At 38.3% G+C, this 20,844-nt stretch overlaps 1 protein-coding gene across 2 annotated transcripts in view; it reads right to left on the bottom strand.

The window, feature by feature from the left end:
• Positions 1–20,844, bottom strand: part of med13l.L (mediator complex subunit 13-like L homeolog) — an 87,807-nt gene that overhangs the window by 14,023 nt on the left and 52,940 nt on the right. The window contains exons 6-20 of one of the 2 annotated variants that reach the window (XM_018260774.2): positions 20,244–20,432; positions 19,449–19,637; positions 16,743–16,908; positions 14,637–14,735; positions 13,786–14,502; positions 11,907–12,126; positions 10,039–10,144; positions 8,084–8,193; positions 7,423–7,516; positions 6,568–6,785; positions 5,896–6,101; positions 4,864–5,792; positions 4,428–4,607; positions 3,080–3,303; positions 698–857 (exon numbers count right to left, since the gene is read on the bottom strand). In XM_018260774.2, coding sequence (XP_018116263.1) covers positions 698–857; positions 3,080–3,303; positions 4,428–4,607; positions 4,864–5,792; positions 5,896–6,101; positions 6,568–6,785; positions 7,423–7,516; positions 8,084–8,193; positions 10,039–10,144; positions 11,907–12,126; positions 13,786–14,502; positions 14,637–14,735; positions 16,743–16,908; positions 19,449–19,637; positions 20,244–20,432 — 3,807 coding nt within the window. Of the gene's footprint in view, positions 1–697; positions 858–3,079; positions 3,304–4,427; positions 4,608–4,863; positions 5,793–5,895; positions 6,102–6,567; positions 6,789–7,422; positions 7,517–8,083; positions 8,194–10,038; positions 10,145–11,906; positions 12,127–13,785; positions 14,503–14,636; positions 14,736–16,742; positions 16,909–19,448; positions 19,638–20,243; positions 20,433–20,844 lie in introns of both variants that reach the window. The other variant, XM_018260765.2, reaches the window with a different exon arrangement.

Below are 20,844 nucleotides of genomic sequence, written 5' to 3'. Positions count from 1 at the left end.
TTTCTAAATCACACTATTTACACTGTATTATACAATGTAAAATTTAATTCCAAACTCAACAAGTGTATTTTTTTGTTGTTGTAATATTGGTGTGTAGGCAGACATCTCATGCCATTTTGCCTGGTCATGAGCTTTCAGAAAGAGCCAGTGCTGCACTATGGAACTGCTTTCTGACATTCTCCTACTCAATGTAACTGAAGGGGTCACAGTGGGACCTGGCTTTTTACTATTGAGTGCTATTCTTATATGTACCAGGGAGCTGTAATCTGGTTACCTTTTTCTGTGATGGGCTGCTGGGGGGGGGATCACTCCAAATTAAGTGCAGCAGTAAAGAGTGACTGAAGTTCAACAGAGCACAAGTCACATGACTGAGGACACCTGGGAGCTGTGAATATGTCTTTGCACCATGTCAGATTTAAAAATGAAATATTAAAAAAAAAAAATCAATTTGCTGTTTTGAAAAATGGATTTTAGTGCAGAAGTCTGCTGGAACAGCACTTTTAACTGATGTGTTTTGAAAAAAACATTTTTTTCCAGGACAGTATCGGTTTAAGGCAGTATGTTTATGAGAAAACCAAAGATCGTTCTTGTCTTGACAGTGGGTTGCATACATAGTGAGGGGAACCATGCACAATTACATAAAAATTAAAATCTGCGGCAGCTTGTTCAAAGGCAGATGGGAAGTTATCCCACTCACCAAGTTGCTGGCGACAGGTCTGTGCAAATAGCTGGAGCCTTGCTTGATTATCCATGTCCTCACAAGACGTTTCTTCAGTTTCACCTGCAGGCTGGCTGATTTTCATGATCCCATCACTAAACACTTTACAGATTGGCCTGTGCTCACCAAGGCGGCACATCTTGGGAGCAGAAAAGAAAACCGTAAATTGTAAATAGCCAGACAGGAGATTATTATTATTAACAGACAGGCTAGTATACACAGTATATACAGGCCAGGAATGAGGTACACACTTAAATATACTTTTAAAAAGGCTGGAAATAGGTACTGTAATTTTAAGTGTTTATAATGACAACAGTACTTACAGTCATATGAAAAAGTTTAGGAACCCCTCTTAATTCTTTGGAGTTTTTTGTTTATCATTGGCTGAGATTTCAAAGTAGCAACTTCCTTTTAATATATAAAATGCATTATGGAAACAATAGTTTTTCAGCAGTGACATAACGTGTATTGGATTAACAGAAAATATGCAATATGCATCATAACAAAATGAGACGGCTGCATAAATGTGGGCACCCCAATAGAGATAGTACATCAATTCTTAGCTGAGCCTCCTTTTGCAAATATAACAGTCTCTAGACGCCTCCTATAGCCTTTGATGAGGATGTGGAGGTCTGGATTCTGGATGGCGGTATTTTTGACCATTTGTCCATACAAAATCTCTCCGGTTCAGTTAAATTTGATGGCTGCCGAGCATGGACAGCCTGCTTCAAATCATTCCATAGATTTCCATGATATTCAAGTCAGGGGACTAAGACGGCCATTCCAGAATTTTGTACTTCTCCCTCTGCATAAATGCTCTTGTAGATTTCCAAGTGTGTTTAGGGTCATTGTCTTGTTGGAATATCCAACCCCTTGCGTAACTTCAACTTTGTGACTGATGCTTGAATATTATCCTGAAGAATTTGTTGATATTGGCTTGAATTCATCCGACCCTCGACTTAAACAAGGGCCCCAGTCCCTGAACTAGCCACACAGCCCCACAACATGATGTAACTTCCACCAAATTTAGCAGGTATTTTTCTTGGGATGCAGTGTTCTTCTTCTGCTATGCAAAGCACTTTTTGTTATGACCAAATAACTCGATTTTTATCTCATCAGTCCAAAGCACTTTTGTTCCAAAATTATTGTGGTTTGTCTAAATGAGCTTTTGCAAACAACAAGCGACTGTTTGTGTTTGTGTGAGTGCAGAAAGAGCTTCTTTCTCATCACCCTGCCATACAGATATTCTTTGTGCAAATTGTGCTGAATTGTAGAACAATGTACAGATACACCATCTGCAGCCAGATGTTCTTGCAGGTCTTTGGAGGTGATCTTTGGGTTGTCTGTAACAATTCTCAAAATCCTCCCCATATGCCGCGTCTGTATTTGTCTTGGCCTGCCAGACCTGGGGTTCACAGCAACTGTGCCTGTGGCCTTCCATTTCCTTATTATATTCCTTACAGTTGAAACTGACAGTTTAAACCTCTGAGATAGCTTTTTGTAGCCTTCCCCTAAACCATGATACTGAACAATCTTTGTTTTCAGATCTTTTGAGAGTTGCTTTGAGGATCCCATGCTGTCACTCTTCAGAGGAGAGTCAAACAGAAGCACAACTTGCAATTGGCCACCTTAAATACCTTTTCTCATGATTGGACACACCTGCCTATGAAAATCAAGGCTTAACAAGCAAATCCAACTAATTTGGTGTTGCCAGTAATCAGTATTGAGCAGTTAAATGCATTCAAATTAGCAAAAATACAAAGGTAACCAAATTTTTGCACAGCCAGTTTTTCACATTTGATTGTATTCCATATAATTGAATACTGCTTCACTAAAAATCTTTGTTCAGATAACACCCCAGTACTCAGATGTTCCTGGGAAGTGAAAGACAAACCACTGTTATCTTTTTTGTTGAAAGTGCAGTAAATTATTATGCAGGCTGAGAGGGGTTCCCAAACTTTTTCATATGACTGTATGTCATGGCACACCAGAATTTTGTATTCATAGATTACACATTTTTGTGAGCAGGTCCTCAAACCTATTGTGTCTTAATACACAGAAATCATTTTTGCATCTGCTTCAATGAGACATAGTTATTATTTGTATTTGTCTGAAATGCTACTAAAAAAAAATCACTGTTCTGGGCAATAACAAAAACGTCAGGGGGAGCAAATACTATGACTACAGAAAACAATGTATGCCATATTGCATATGCAAACTTAACCAAATGTATATCTTTGTACAAACATTAAGATATGGGAATTTTGATAAATCATCAAACAGCAGAAAATAAGCACAGAGCTTGGAACACAGCATCATAAAAGCTACTGAGCAAAGAAACAATTTTCAATGTGTTTTCACCTCATAAACTGCACTCATATCCCTGAAAAAGGCCTTTGCTCCATCAAGCAGGGCAGAGTTTTCTGGACACAGCACCAAATAGCCCACATCCCTCTGCCCTCCATAAGGCTCAAGCGACAGCCTTTCCCAAAATGGAAGTGAGAAAGGAGCAATTGTCAAGAAATCTTTATCATAACCAACAAGAAGGTTTGGAATGGGCAATGGCTCTGGAGACTCTTCTGAACCTGTAGAAATAAATAAGTGTCTTTAAAATGAACATATATGAATCAAAAACAAGCAATAACTATAAACTCACTGCTTTTAAAATTGTTCTGGAGCCCCATATACACTGTATGGGTTTCTGGGATGAACCAAATCCAGGATTCGGTCGAAGGATTCAGATTAGGTCAGTTCCTAATTGTTCAATCGACTCGATCAGAATCATTTAAGTCACAGGAGCAAATTTACTAAAGGGCGAAGTGGCTAATGCTAGTGGAAATTCGTCAGTGTGACGTCATTTTGCCACTAACGGTCCCTGGCGTAAATTCGCTAGTGAAGTAGACATACTCTAGCGCTACTGCACACCCTTACGCCAGGTGAAGCGAAGGGACGTAACTGCGCTAATTCACTAACTTGGGATTTTACTGAACGTTACCTCTTGCGCCAGACTTGACTTCGCCAGCTCAAACCAGGCGAAATGCAATATAGGAGTTTCTTCAAAAAAAGTTGAAAATTTTTCTAAGTCCCAAAAAACACTGCCGATTTTTTACTTTTTATTGGGTAATAGGCTGAAAAAGATTGTAAATTTTTTGGGGTACCCTCTTTCTCCCTTACATTTGGCACCTAAACTATACAGTGGGCACATGTGTAGGGCAATATAGGACCTCTATTAAATTTTATTACGTTTCCCTGGCCTTGTGAAGTGTAATGTATTTGCTGCAGCATACACGTCCATTGTACTTTAACTGCATGCCGTATGCTAATTAGGCATCGCTAGCGTAACTTCGGACTGCTTATCATATTATCGCTAGCGCAACTTCGCAACCGTTCGGTAACCTGTGCGCAACTTCGGAACTTCGTGAATCTTCGCCCTGGCGAAACTACGCCTAGCGAAGTGTATCGAAATGCGGCAAAGCCATTGCTAGCGCATTTTCAGCACATAGTGAATTTGCCTCATAAGGTTTAAAGCTCTGGATAACTGAAAGCAAATTGTTTTTGTTTATAATGGAGGTTGTGGCACCCCCCTGTAATGTATGTTATAAGCATAATGCAAAACCCATATTTTATAACACAGTGGATTTTTAGCATATTTATCCACACAAATTTGTTTTACCCTCCTAACAAAAGTGGTCACTCGCTCTCTCATTACCATATGAGCCTCGTCCTGCCATCTTGTGAAATTGCTGCCATGTCAGGGGACCCTGCACATGCTGGATGTTCTCCCAAGTTCGCCCTGTCCTTTTTTTCTGAATGGCATCCTGCAAACATGGCTGCAAGGAGAGTAGCATGTGTACAACATCCTGTGAAGGCAACATACTCACATCCAGCACTGAAAAAAAGAGAGAAGCAATACAGCAATATTATTACAGACAAAACTTTGTGATAACCTAATGATATTCTCTTGTGTTGCAAACGGGGCTTAATTTTAAAATAATGTGACATTTATACTTCAAATTTAATGAGACTGAATACAATACTTGTCAGTTACCTTTATCCCCAGCAAACACTTAAGACTGTATTCAAATAAGCATAAAATTCAGTCATGTTTTCTAAAATTGACACTAAGATCTGCCACTGCTTCTTACCATTGCTGTGTGGCCAAAGATGAAACGTAGCACTCTTTACAAGCGCCTCATCAACTCTACCCCCTGTAGGATTGTCAACATACTGTCTTCCTTGTTCCAAAGCATTCAAGCACTCTGGCCATGCATCAGAACTCTCGGCCCGTACTCTGTCGTAGTTCCAACTTGGCCTATCTAAGAGTGAAACCCCCTGGCAGTATGACAGCTCCCAAGTGCTACTACAGTTATTAAATGGACGTGTACACTGTCTCTGCAACAACAGCAAAAGGCCTGATGGAGGTTGCTCTTGGCCAAGCCTTTCGGTCACTCTAATATTCAGTCTTCTTTCCACTGCCTGGCCAAGATCTGAGGATCTGCCAAAGATGTCCATTTCATCCTCTATAAAAAGACCCGAGTTGTAGCCAAGACGACGGTTGACAATTGCGCTGAATCCACAAGTGCATCGATACTGATCTTCATTTGATGAGTCAGGAATGTATATACCCACATCTGCTCCTTTAACGTTGAGGTTGCAGGCACAAATACAACAGCTATCAAAATTCCGGTCTTTGAAGATGTTAAGTACAGAGTCTGACAGCAACAAGGTAACATAGAGGCTGTGGGCCTCTGGAGCTGGGTGACTGCTTGCAGGTTCAACAGAGCTCAGAGGCCTTGTGGTGGATGGTGTGGAAGCAGGTGAGCAGAGGTCAGTGCTGTCATATTTGGCAGAGCCTTGACCACTGGCTCCCCCCCCACCCCGTGGTGTTCTAGGAGTTCTCGGAGTACGAGGGGTGGGAACAGAAAAACGAGGTGTGGCAGGAGAGGGAAGAACGCCCCCAGTTCCACCGTTGCTCGCTGGAGCTGTGCTGCATGGAGCAAGAGGTGTGTTGGTCTGTGGAGTGTTCAGCTGTAGGTAGTCTGGATCTGTCAAACTGCCCACACTTGGCACATTCCTTAAAAAAAAAAAAACCAATATATTTTGAAAAAGTAAAGGGTAGAGAAAAATAAAAATACAGAAGAAACGCCACAGGATTTTCTTTTGTTTTTGGTACTTACATGTAGCCATCTCTGTTGAAAGATGTAGCTGGGGGCAGGGGAAGGTGTTGCATCTTTGGGGGGGCTGCCCAAGAAGGACGGTATACACAGGCATCTGGTACTTTTAAGGACAGCAGGCACTGGCTGGGCAAATACTTTAGAGGAGCAAACATTGAAGTACCCACAAAGGACTGACAGGCCGATACTCTGTGCACATATGAAAAATCCTAACAACAAAATAAAATTGAAGAAGTGAAATATAACATTCAGCTATCCTTGGCGTTCTACAAGCACAGAAGCTCAGTTATGAAAATAAATGATGTCTTACATATTTTATAACTGTACCCAAAATGTGTGCACTTGCAGGGAATCAATTTCAGCTAAAATAAGGGGCCAGTAAATACAACCTGGGCAAGATTGGTATTAGTGCCATTTTCTAGGGATTTCAGCACCTTGCTTCACTGCATGTTCCACCTAGTATCACATGGTAATACCTCAACTTAACAATTCAATGCAATTTTAGAAGCTATTTCTTGAGAAGGACATTAATGAGCTGCAGAAATACACTTACTGGAACAAAGAGATTGAAAGTATATTTAAGTTAGGTTTATATTCTCTCTTCTATACAATTACATTAAAAAACATTGCAGAGAAACACGTGCTGACATGTTTTCTGACAAAAATGTACTTTACCCTGATCTCCTCTGGCTTAGGGCTGCACAGAGCATCTTCCACCTCCATTTTGAACTCGAGATGATGCATTGTGGCTAAGTTGACCATGGGGCTCTCCATCATTGCAAGAGTTGCTGTGGTTTCAGAGCCTACTCCATCCTTGTATATCATAATGGGGGAGAAAGCTGGGTGCTGCTCCAGGGAAGGCGGTGTGGGAAACATTCTCTGGAGATCTGTGGCTGCTGCAGAAAGAGTACAATTGAGCACTACTATACTAGCCCAAAAAGGCCAACATACAATAAATTTGTAGCCAAGAGCCAACATCTTGACATTTCAAATTGAAAAATGTAGTTTTTGTATGAAGCATTGTTCCTTTAGAGTTTAAATACTGTTAAAAATGCAATGCATAACAGGATGGATAAAAACATGATGCATAGAAACTAGCAGGTGCCCAGGAATTCAATACATGGATTCAAATATCTAGTCACTCCTCCTTTCCTTCCCTTATTGCCAAGAAAACGTGATAGATTATGTCAAAGCAGATCAGTATTTAGTTACATCCCTTAATACCTTGTTAGGGCAGATGTGGTTGAATAAATACAAGCCACAAAAGCTGTGTCTGATGGAAGTAGCCCAGATACCCATCCCAAAGCTGTCACCTGAAAACCCATAGCTTACAATGTTTGAACAGTAGTGATGTTTACAACAAGCTCTACAAATGTATTTTCATTGAGATGATGATGTTAAAAACCAATGTTATTAGACAATAGAAATGTTATTGCAGCTTTATGAAGAAACTATTTAAACCTGCTACCACACTCATTATTAACCTTGGATAATTTAGAGAATGAGAAACAGGTACTTGTCATTACTCACAGTATGCAACAGCTGTCCTTGCATCTTTGCCAAGAGCCCGATCCTCAGACCCTACTGAGCGAACTTTCATTGCTCGAGTTCCTGGAGAGCCAGCCTAAAATGTAAGTGTTATTAGTGGTAAACAAAGCCATGAACTACTAAGATTTTCGGAAGCCTAAATACCAACATAAAAATAACAAAGCTGTCACCACATTCCGGACCGGTTAAAAAAGAAAAAAAAAATGAACCACTTTTCTTTCTATAAATGGCCACAAACTCAATAGTACTATAAAGTGCTGAACACCTTGCATGTTGCTATTTAAAGGACGATGATTAGATTTCAATGGCTATTTCAAAAAGTGCAGTCGCTACAAATTACCAGTAGGTGTCAGAAGAAACCCTACACAAATCCACCAATAGTACGTGCTAATCAGCAACAAATTCCAGCACTGAAAGTGTAACGGATTTCAAACCCTTAGCTGATGCAATTTAATCCAATGATAGTTTCAACATACACACCTTAGTCTTTCTGCACTTTGTTCCCTCACTGTGATGGTAAGTTATTTAATTATCTAAAGAATTGGATTGCTGTATCTTTTAGAATGTCTGCCTTCTAACTATTATGTTGCATGGCAACAAACTGTATAAAGAGCACTGCTTAACAATTAGACATTGCACATACCAGGTCCTCATCCTCAGAATTATCAAACAAGTTGTCCAGGTCATTAAGAGAAGGAGCCAAATCTTTAACCTGTGTGAGGCTTGCAGCAATTCCCCGATCCTGTCGTGGGTCTGCAAAACAAGAAATACACTCAGAGCAAGTGGCAACTAAATTTCTTGCGAAGGCAAAAAAGTTGGAACTCCAAGTAGTGGCTATTTATTAATTTTATTTATTTACTTCCTAAGCAATTACAACGGTTAATACGTTTCAGTCTACCCTGGAGGGAGATAAGTCTTCTACCCAATAAGTAATAATAATACAATGGGGGGGGGGTCCATTAGAATAGCATGACAGAAGATTTGGGTCTACATCATTTTGACTTTAGAACAGAATTTCCTTATGATGTATATTTAAGAATAAGACTGGGCTCCTGCAAACTACAAGATTATTTGGAAATGCAGTGGCTCTCCAAGACTCAGAGCTCAACTTTCTACTCCACAGGAGGTGAAATTATATAAAGTGAAACCTTGATTTTGAGTACCCAGATTTTAAGTTTTATCGCAGTTGACTTTTTTTTTGTGGTCCCACCAATTTATAATGCCTTTCAATGGGTGCATTTCCCTGATTTTAAGTAATGTTTTCCTGAGTTTTACATCAAAATTTTGTCCTGAGGTTCCCAAAAACTTTTTTTCCTCTCTATGAATGTAATTATTTGTGAAACAGAGGTTTAAAATACTAACCAGATGTATATTTTACCATGGTTCTGTCCTGTAAATGGGCAATTCCAATAAGTCTGCCCCCTTCTACCGTCCTGCACCAATCACTTATTGCTTTAGGTTGTGTATGTGACTGACAGAGAGGCCTTGCACATCCCCCCCCCCCCATAGTGTAACATTAACGCTGCAAAGCTTAACCCTTGTTATTAACACAGTAAATATTGTATCTTAAAGTAAAAATGGACTCCTGTGCTTAGATCCTTTTAGTACATTTCCCTGATTTTACATTTTCCCAGATTTTACATAATTTTTTCCTGGTCCCCTCAAAAATATAGTATGGGGGTTCTACTGTATTGACATTTGCTTCATGTCATGCTTCATGAAACAGATTTTAAATGATTTCAATATTTCATGCAATTATGGGGTTAATTTCCCTAGGCACGTGGGTCTTCCAATTAAACTTATCCCATGCGCTAAAAGGACAAGTAACGTCAATTTGTTTTTAAAAAAAATTCTTTGTATAGAACGAGAAAAAAAAACACCAAGACATTTGTAACTTTAAAATCACAAAGTCTTTATTAAAAAATAACTTACCGAAACTCCTCTTCAGAAAAGCCGACAGGGCGACTATCCATTGTGTGGCGCTTTATTTCACCCCCCTGACTATCTCCTATAGAAGGCAGGGAGGAGAAATCTAGCGCTGTGCGATGAATCGTTGCCCTGTCGCCTTTTCTGAAGAGGAGCGCAAGAGGAGTGTTGGTAAGTTATTTTTTAATAAAGACTTTGCGATTTTAAAGTTAGGTATGTCTAAAAAATTAGAGTAACGTCAAATTAAAAAATTTGAATTACTGGTCATTTAATCTGATTTGTAAAGTAATTGCGCTGGGCTCTGAAGGGATGGCGCAGCATGTCTGAATCCTGCCCAAAATAATACAATTTATAAATAAAATGGTGCTAAAATGCATAAGGATGCACTTTCTGGAAATGTTTTGAGTCTTTCTCTTCCTAAAAACCAGGACCATACCAGTTAATAACTTTTAATATTAAATGCTGATGTTTATTCTCAGACAAGGAATACTGAACAAAGCAATACATTGAACAGATCAGCTATGGATTTTGGGGCACCTTGTGCGCCCTTCACTTTTGGCTTGCTTCAAAATCAAAAGAAGTTTAAAAATGTGAAAATGATTTTGTAGCATTAGAAATACATTATACTCTGCAATGACTTATTTAGCAGGGTTTGTAGCATCGTGCACTTACCAGGTTTAGATGCAGGACTGAAAATGGACATCACATTTTTCCCAGGGTCCGTCACTGAAGCAGGTTGCTCTGTTGGCGATGCATTCTTCTCAAAACCTTCATCAGCCTTTAACAATACAAAAGAGAGGCGTTTGCATCAGAACTGATTTGGCAAGTAAGAAAAATATTTAATGGGGTCTTTCACCTTCCAAACACTTCTTTTAATTCAGTTGTTTTCAGATTGTTCACCAAAAATATAATTTTTTTGAAATCATTAGTTTAACGGTCACAAATAGAAAGTAGAAGCCGAATTACTAATGCGTAATGTCTATATATTATAAGACAACCACCATGAATAGATCCCCTGGGGGTCACATTTTTGAGATAACAACACACCAACTTGTGTTTCCTAGGGCAATAAAGCGCCATGCAAATACAAATGAGGATTGAAAACACTTAGGGGCAGATTCACTAAGGGTCGAATTTCGAAGTAAAAAATACTTCGAAATTCGACCCTCGAATTGAAATCCTTCGACTTCGAATATCGAAGTCGAAGGATTTAGTGCTAAACATTCGTTCGATCGATCGAAGGATTTTTCGTTCGATCGAACGATTAAATCCTTCGAATCGAACGATTCGAAGGATTTTAATCCAACGATCGAAGGAAAATCCTTCGATCAAAAAAAGGTTAGCAAACCTATGGGGACCTTCCCCATAGGCTAACATTGACTTCGGTAGGTTTTACCTGCCGAAGTAGGGGGTCGAAGTTTTTTTTAAAGGGAAAGTACTTCGACTATCGAATGGTCGAATAGTCGAACAATTTTTCGTTCGATTTGTTCGATTTCGTTCGTATTCGAACGAATTTAACCAATTCGATGGTCGAAGTACCCAAAAAATACTTCGAAATTCGAATTTTTTTCATTCGAATCGTTCACTCGAGCTTAGTGAATCGGCCCCTTAATATGTGACAACATTAACATTTATTAAATCAACATTTCTGCCCTCACTGGGGCCTGTTGTTAAGACCAGAAACAGATACATCCAATCCCTTTAAATATCCCTTAGAGGCAGGTCTGGACTGGGATTTAAAATGGGCCCTGGCATAAACTCTGAAGCACTCCAACTGAATGGTAAGATTTTTAACCATTCAGTTGGATCAAAACAAATAAAACATCTGATAGCAATAACACTACAGAGCACTGTGCAAGTGGCCACAAGGCAGCCTTGTCCATACCTCCTGCCATAGATAAGTTAGTAAGGAATAGACTTCTATGAGTCCTGCACTCTTCAGAACTCCCTAACGTGTGTGTGTGAATGAAACACAAGATAGGGGGTTGGAAATGGAATGCCTATATGCCCCTCAAAAATAGGGGAACGCTAGATGTTACATCTTACTTGGGTCTTAATGCAAAAGTGCAAAAACCATAACAACCTTTGCACATTTTTTGCCCTTTGTACTCTTCTCTGTAATTCTACCTTCTTGCATATATATATATATATATATATATATATATATATATATATATATATATATATATATATATATATATATATATATATATATATATATAGCATATATATATATATAGCATATATATATATATAGCATATATATTGCATATATATAAGAAAAGGGATTCCATCATGATTTTTATGGTATAGTTTTTATTATTAAATTTCAAAAAGGGGAGAAGCACTATGAACTGATGTATATTGTAAAAAAAAAAAAAAAAAAATGTTTTCCCATGACAAAATTGTTTTAAGGAGAACATTTCAGAGTTCTGGGATATGTTTGACAGCCTACCACAACTTAAGCATACAGCACTGACTCTTCAAATATACTTTATGAATGACATCAGCATCATAAAATGCTCTTTAAAAGGTAGTACCTTTAATTTCAGAGACAGATCTCTTTCAGCACCCATCTTGCATTTTTTGTTGGCTGTGAAACTGTACTTGATCTCTCCATCTTCAAAAGCGTAGGGATCACGGATGTCCCCAAACTGTTCCCGATATATGGGAGGCTGGTCCAGATAGGTACAGTTATCTGAAAGAATTGGGCGTTTTCCATCCAAAACTTTGAAACGTTTGTTTGGCTGAGCTAAAAGTCTGGTAGAAGAATACAATTAAATTCTGTTTGTACAAACACAATATTCCCAAAGTGTAAAAATGCAGCTGTATTTATCACCTAGCATCAGAGATATATTACTGCTATATCCCTCTACATTTATAAGATTTTCCTGCAATTTTTACTTAAGGTTGTTATATTTTGTAAAATTAATATTGCTTTCACTGTGTAGAATAATGAATGGAATAGTATTATTGTTATGCTTCAAAAAAAGAATATATGAACAACTAAAAACCATACTATCCAACACCCATTTTTGATCCTGACAGAAAAAGACTTTAGAATCAGGGACATCACATTTCTGTATTAATACAAATTATAATATTTCAGTATGTATGATTATAACTACAGGTATGGGACCTTTTATCAAGAATGCTTAGGACCTGGAGTTTTCCGGTTTAATAGTCTTGCCATAATTTAGATCACCATACCTTAAGTCTGCTAAAAAATCTTTTAAACTTTAAAAAAACCAATAGGATTGTTTTGCCTACAATAAAGATTAATTATATCTTAGTTGGGACCTTGTACAAGCTACTATTTTATTATTACAGAGAAAAATTAAAGCAATTTTAAAAATTTTAATACTTTGTTAAATTGAAGTCTATGGAAGATGTTCTTCCCATAATTTGGATCTTTCTGGATAATGGGTTTCCAGATAATGGATCTCGTACTTGTATAAAGGTGTTCAATATAATATTATTAGAGTAAACAAAGTTATATGAAAACATATATTAGCATATATTTAATAGGTGTTTTATATGTATAGATTCGGGAGGCACATTTATCAAAGGACAAATTTTGAATTCATGCAAGTTTTTTTTAAAATCACATGAATTAGATTTTACTCAAAATTCGATTGGGGGACACTTATTAAAAAAATGAAATATGCCAAACTCGAACAAATTTTACTGACCGGAAAATTCGAATCAAATAACATTAGAATTTGACATTAGAATTTTTTCTCTAAAATAAAATAGAATGTCAGGAAGGCTACAAACCTCTCCAAATTGGTCACTGAATCTCTCCCATTGACTTATACATTAATTCGGCAGGTTTTAGATGGCGAATAGTTGAGTTTAAATTCTTAAAGGGCCAGAGTATGATAAATCTCGAAAATCTAATTAGAATGTTTTTTTTTTTTAAAAAAAAACTCAAAACCGAGTTTGGATAATTCCCTTGCCGAATTTGACAGTTTAGACCAGTGATCCCCAACCAGTAGCTCGTGAGCAACATGTTGCTCTCCAACCCCTTTGGCGTTGCTCTCCATGTCCTCAAACCAGGTGCTTATTTTTGAATCCCAGGCTTGGAGGTAAGTTTTAATTGCATAAAAACTAAGTATAGTGCCATGTACAGTCTCTTGTAGGCTGCCAGTCCACATAGGGGCTACCAAATAGCCAATCACAGCCCTTATTTGACACCCCAAGGGACTTTTTCATGCTTGTGTTGCTCCCCAACTCTTTTTACATTTGAATGTGGCTCACAGGTAAAAAAAGGTTGGGGACCCCTGGTTTAGACCATAAAAAAACAAAAAAAAAATCGAAAATTCGAACTTTAATAAATCTGCCCCTAAGAGTTGAAAAAGTGTGTATGCACATGTACAATAGTGTAACCAAATTAAAGAAGCCCTTCCATCACCTCACCTTTCTAACGCAGTGCTCTCAGCTCTAGTTTCCTGTATGTTCTCATGCCATTCCACCAGGATATTTGGCGGCCGAAAGTCTTCGTTGCCTGTAGATGGCAGTTTGTACTCCTGCCAGTTCTCGGATTGCTGGATCTGGGACAGACTAGAACAATATATGCTGGTCTCACTCAGCTCTGCCATCAATGGCAAACCAAGTCCAGCCAACATCATCGTCCTATCATCAAGAGGCTGCATTTCCAGCCCATGAGGATACAAAATGGAGTTGCAAGGCTGAACTTCTGGATCTGGGATAGCAACATCTTGCTGGGGAGGTTGTGGACTAAGCGTTGGAGGCATTGGAGATGCAGGCGAGTGTGGGGAGTCAGAGGGTTGAGACGGTAACAGCTGATCTAACTCTCCTGCAGAGGACAAAGATTGATACTGTCTATTTGGTTGTGCACTTGTTGCAGCCTCTGCACCTTGCCGTTGCTGTACAGCTGTTTCCTGTGTTAGACACTGTTCATTCTGTGTGGGCAATGCACGATGGTGGAAAGGAGTGGTGGTCTTTTTCTGCAACTTCTCAGCCTTCTCAGGACGGTCAGTGGGTTTGTGCTTAGAAGAAGCAGGGGGTGGAAGGGAGGAGCTACAAGAAGTAGGGATTCCTCCCATGCTGGGTTGAGTAACAGAGGAAGGTCGACAGCCACTAGGTACACCACGCTGCTTTGAATATTTGTGTCTATTAATAAAAAAAAAGCAAAAAGGCATTATTAAAAAAAATATATAAACATTATCAATTTATTTAGTAAATTACACAGCTCAGCTGTATTGATGCTTGGTTTCACACTCACATACACAGATCATTTTATTTACCTGGAACAGGAGCATGTAGCTCTATGACTGGGGTCAACAAAATCCCATGGTGCTTTGCTGACTGGATTCTCCCCTTCTTGCTGGTTGGAAATTGTTAACCTTTGTAAGGAAGAACATAAGAATCACAGTTCACTAAGGGGCAGATCAAAATGTGAGATTAGAGCTCACCAAAGAAAAACTTACCCACTTTCTACTCAATCCAATGGGATTTTTAGAATCATATTTATCAGTGGGTGAAATTTAGAGTTTGCCATTTGATAAATACAATTCTAAAAATCCCATAGAAATTAATATAAAGTGTGTGAGATTTTCTGCGGTGAGCTCTAATCTTAAATTTTGATAAATCTGCCACTTTCCAACTGCTTTACAATGCATTTACCGTACTTTGGAGTGGAAAGAGGAGCAAATGCCCATTTCATACCTATTACACAGATTTATATTCCTAAATTTCTACTTGCTTTGTGTGTGATCACCATAACTATTATTTCTGCCGGAATCCCACCACACAGTACAAATGGGTTGTCAGACAGCAAAACGATTCCGGAAGTGGGAGATTTAGGTAGGTAAGAGTGAAATTTTGATTTCTGTTTAAATAGAAGACAGCAAAACGGGGGCAAACAATATTACAAGTAACGAAAGACACTTAAAAAGTCACAGGTTTTGCTGTACACAATAGAAAAGGGCACAGCATAATAAGACATATTTTGCATTATTTCCAGAGTACTACAAGCTCTTTGAGACTCTTCGAGACCTATGAAACACCAGTGGAGACTTATGTTTGGAAACAGTCTCTTAAAAATTGTCCAAAGTTATGCATATGCACTGTGTAAAATACAGTATATACAATATTCTTGCTTCTCGTCACTGTTAGACTGGTAAAAATATTGTGAAAGTTATTTTTGAGCTGTGTGTAAATAATCAGAAAGTTAAAAGAAAATGCATTGGCATAATAATCCTAGCATAGATTATACAGTTCATGTCTGTACCATGTACAGGACAAGCAAAGTTCTGGGACTATTCATTATCACCCATTTATAAATGAAGGCCAGCAATTAGATAGCACTTGGCAATGCAAGTAACAACACCTCACTATATATGCAGACATGTTGGCAAAAGCTGCATGAGTCTCAAATATATTCAAATTAAATTTTGCTGTAAAACTTATGAACTGGGCCACAAACCTTCCCTAAATATCTCACAAAGAATAGCTGATTTTTTTTTTAGAATATGATGTATCCTTGAGGGGAAACACACATTTTATGGCAACACTCCCAAAATGTCTGCAATGCCTAAAATGTCTAAAAAAAAATCATACAATGTACAATACTAAATTTGTATAAGTAAAATCCCCTGACTGCTAAAAACGTGTACTAAGAGTAACCTTGGTGTAAGTCAGCTTTCCATGCATCATTATGACCATAAGGCCTCACACAATAAACAGTATGTACTGCCATGGGTATCATCTGCACTAAGTCTGTATATCTTCCGTGAGTGGGAGTCAATTTCTTTCAGGGATTTCTCTTTCCTCTTACACTCATTGACACAGGCAGGTTAACTGGCTTCTGATAAAAACTGATCCTAGTGTGTGTATTAGGGTAGGGGCACATGGGCAGATTAGGGGAGATTTAGTCGCCTGTCGACTAATCGCCTCTTCTGCAGGGTGACAATCTTCCAGAACTGCCTTCCCCCTGCTATAATGAGAAAACGCCAGCGCCAATGCACTAGCGCCACAAGTGCATTGGCGCTGGCGTTTCTCATTATAGAGGCAGAAGGCAGTTCGGGGAGATTGTCGCCCCGAAGAAGAGGCGATTAGTTGCCAGGCAACTAAATCTACCCGAATCTGCCCATGTGCCCCTGCCCTTAGCTATGGACCAGTGGGGGTGGGACTGATGTGAACTATGCTCTAAAGAGCCTTTTAATTATGTCTGCTCTGTTTAAAACCAATAAAAAGGTACATTTTAAAAATGTTGCTATTTGAATGTGCTGCATAACATGGAAAACTTTCCTTTGCCCCTTGGAATAAGATTTGTATACCTACAATTAAAAGGTTTAAAGCACATATTAACTTTCATATAAAAACCTCATATTCCAGAGAAAAAGCCTTACTTTGGCTGGCATCTGTTCACTATGCATTCTTTCCAAACACGCTGTGCCATGTGACTGCTAAGTCTGTGGCAGCTCCTTTCTCCACACTTTGAAGTTTGTTTTGGGTTGGAGACACCATCCTCTGTTGAATGGCTGTTGATACTTGAGAAATTTTCCTTCCCATCTACTGCAAAATAGGAAGGTCAGTATTTGAGTCTTTCCTTATAAGTCAAGCAGTACAGTAAAAAGATTATTTTCTGTAGCACAATTTTTAAATGTCATCTTTGTAAGGCCAAATGAAATCAGGTAGTGGTCTGTTACATGTTTTATTCATTTTAAATGTATTTTTCTGTGGCATAATGCTATGGGAATCACAGCCTGCGGTACTGTAAATGCAAGAGAGAGTCATCAGTAATAGAAATGGGCATAACTTTTTCAGACCCTTTATGGTAATTAGTTGGGCATGCTCTACAACAAGTGTATTCACTTTAGGGCAGAAATACAATGAATTGCAGTACTACTAATGCATTTAAATTGGAATTATAGTAAAACAATGACACCAGTGAGTGTGTGTGCTTTTTCGAACAGCTTTTTGTGGCATGTATACGTACAATAATGGCATTGTTTTAGTACAGTTCCTATATGAAAGTAAAACTAGACAAATTCAAAGTGCTGTAGTTCGTATTACAATCTGTAAAATGTGCGACTAACAACCATCATTAAAGGAACTTTTCAGTGTCAAAATTAAACTGGGTAAATAGATAGGCTGTGCAAAATTAAAATGTATCGAGTATAGTTAGCCAAAAATGTAATCTATTAAGGCTGGAGTGACTGGATATCTAACATAATAGTCAGCATACACTAAACTGAGAGCAGATTCTTTTGTATGGCACTGCCATATTAGCACATAACATTTTTTCCTACACATTCAGTAGAGGAACAGGTTATTATACATTGTAACAAGCAAAGTTGCTAGCTAGTGCTACAATAAGTGCTATTACCTCCCCGAATATTTTTTGATAAAAAGATTTAATATTTTCGAAAAGTAAACAATATACAAGACACTTGATTCACTAGTTACATTTTATTTTTTCTGTGTATGGGAATGATTATTACATTTTTCACAAGATGTAAATCAACATAAAGACCAAGTACTTAATTTAATTGCCTTTTCTGTCATAAGCTTCACTGTATATACCATAAGGTTACATTATAAAGCTTCTCAAAAGCATTCACTGCAAATCTTTGTCCTGCACACAGTGGGAGTGTATTTTGTTTAAGGGATAGTTCTCCTTTAAATTAACTTTTAGCATGATGTAAACAAAAATATGTCTAGAAAATGTGTTATTAGTCAATTTTTTATGGTTACATTTGTGTTCTGCATATTCCAAGCTTTAAAATTCAACTACTATCTGGTTGTTAGGGCCTAATTAGCCTAGCAACCAGGTAAGACTGGAATCAGAACAGAAAATTAATAGGAACCGCATGAAAAGTGAATGTAACATTTGGGATTCTAGAGGCTGCGATCATGAAAAACACATAGCATAGTAAGTTGAAACCTGGAAATCAGAATAGGACTACACTATTTAAAAAAATTACAAAATAAATAATGAAGACCTATTGCAAATCTTTTATCTCCATGAAATTAACTTGCCCCTCCTCATACCGCCAAACATAACAGATTTTATTTATATATAAATAAATAAAAAAAAGTGGGTGACCCGAAAATGCACAACAACAGGGACAGTGGCAGATGAAGAGATTTGCAGTCTGTGGGAAATCTACACTACCCAACGGGTGGCAAATGTCTTGTAAATACCTATCCCTTCTGTAACATTCGGACCGCTGCATATAAAGTACATTAAATGTGATGATCCTGTTTAAGTGCAGGAAAATGCAGAAGACATTCTCCTGTGATTAAACTTGATTGCCACATCAAATGTGTATTACATGCATCAATCTGAATGTTAGTGAAAGGAAAGCTATTTGAAGATATTGGGTCCACAGCTGCACAGACATCCCACAGAAAACAAACCTTCTTGTTTGCTATTATTAGGGATGCACTGAATCCAGGATTCAGTTTGGAATTCGCCCTTTTTCACCCGGATTCTGATTTGGTTGAATCCTTGTGCCTGGGCAAAGCGAATCCTAATCTGCATATGTAAATTAGGGATGGGAAAGGAAATCACGTGACTTTTTGTCACAAAACAAGGACGTAAAAATTTTTTCCCCACTTCTTCCTTTATTGTCCCCAATTTGCAAATTAGGATTCGGTTCGGTATTCGGCCAAATCTTTCACGAAGGAAACGGAGATTCGCAGAATCCCAAATAGTGGATTACAAGCATCCCTAGCTATTACCCTAAAGGGGATCTCCAAAATGGCTATTTGCAAATGTTCTAAGCAACATTCCAATATGTACCATTAGAAGTTTTCAATGGTTTCAACAGTTGTCAATGTATTATAATGTAAAAAATGTAAAGCAGTGTTTTTTTATCCCTTTTCCTGGCTCTGCCTCCTTAAATAATGTAAGAAAAGTCAGTCTTCCGCCGGGTTATTTAATCAGCTGGCTTTCAACATTTTTTGCCAAGTGCAGTTACATTTACAAATATCTTTAAAAACCAAGATAATCTTTAATGGTACACTGGATGCTATTTTCTTTCACTATACAAAAATAGTTTGAGGATTGAAAAACATTTCCAATACTTGGTATAAACCTTTTTGCTTACCAGGTGCAATTTGCTCTGGAGAGGTTGGTGGGGTCAGGGGCATCCGACATGGGCTTGGGTCTTTAGTAACAGCTGTGCTCTGTTGACCACCTGTGTTGTTGTGTCCGGCACCCCCCACACTGGAAGACAGGGGCAAGTCACTCTGGGCAATGAGAACGAAAGCAGATGGGTAAACCAGCCGAACACCACCTACAAAGACAGGAAAGAAATGACAAGGAATATACACAAAAAAAGATGTCCACTTGGTCAATGCTACATTTAATACTAATTCTGCCAACTTTAAGCCAACCATATACTACCTATCTATGACAAGAGTAAGCAGCAAGGCATGAGTAGAATAGGCACCAAGCATGATGTCCTCCATTTACTATGGAACAGGAATCACTGTCACTCAAAGGCAGCTGCAAGCTGGGCCAAGCCTGTGCGTGTTTATTCAGCAGAAAACATGCAACGTTTTGGGGTAAACCCCTTTGTCAAGTTCATTTACTATGAACAGAACCTTCAACATCCACAGTCACCCAGCTAGGAGCCTAAATACCCTTGTCAGTAGTACTGCAATGTTCTAAGATTCTTAGATGGTAAGCAAAGTTGGTTTTACTAGTATATCTTGGCTCTGCTTTGTGTGGTGATTTGCAGCAAGCTTGACGCTACCACTTAGCTACAGCATTCTCTGAACTTAACATAAGCCAATCTTATTAGAGAGAAAGGGTTCTTTTGCCAGGCATGCTTTGATTAAAAGAAAAATAAATGTGGAATAAAATATAGTAAAAAAAATGAAAAAAAAAAGATGCATACCAACAATAACTTCAACAGCTGCAGGGAAATCATCATTGTATTGCAGTTCTTCTTGCTGATCTTGCCTCACACGTAGCACAGTAGGGTAAAAGGGGCGCCATTCCTCTAGCAACTTGCGGGTAGTGGGGTCAGAGGTCTTGTAACCATGGCCTGTTAGAGTGCCACTCAGTCCATATGGACTTAAGATCACTAAAATAAGAATAAAACTTTTAGTGATATCATGTAAATGCAATTTTTTTTAAAGATGCTAATGCCAAGTATACAAAAGCAAGCATTCTACCATGTGGCTGTTGGCCAATGAAGGGCACATTTTCTATGGCTTTGGGAGATTATTCCAAATTCTCCTTTCTCTCTGTCAGTGCTATTATAAATACCCCAGATAAACAAATGCTCTTAATCAATTGTAATAGAACAGTTCTTCTCATCTTGGGATCTACAAATGTTCTGAACGATACTCCCTGTCAATCACCATAAAAACACCATATTAGGCAGACATATGTGGCCCAGTGTTGGAGTACATTGACCAAAACCTAAATATATTTGCCCAGGGTATACAGAGATAACTAAACATAAAACAAAGATTTACCCAAGTTGAGAATTT

Source organism: Xenopus laevis, chromosome 1L, assembly GCF_017654675.1.
Source record: "Xenopus laevis strain J_2021 chromosome 1L, Xenopus_laevis_v10.1, whole genome shotgun sequence".
NCBI classification, from domain to species: domain Eukaryota; kingdom Metazoa; phylum Chordata; class Amphibia; order Anura; family Pipidae; genus Xenopus; species Xenopus laevis.
Note: the sequence above shows the minus strand (reverse complement) of the source record. Positions and strands in the feature narration are given on the sequence as shown.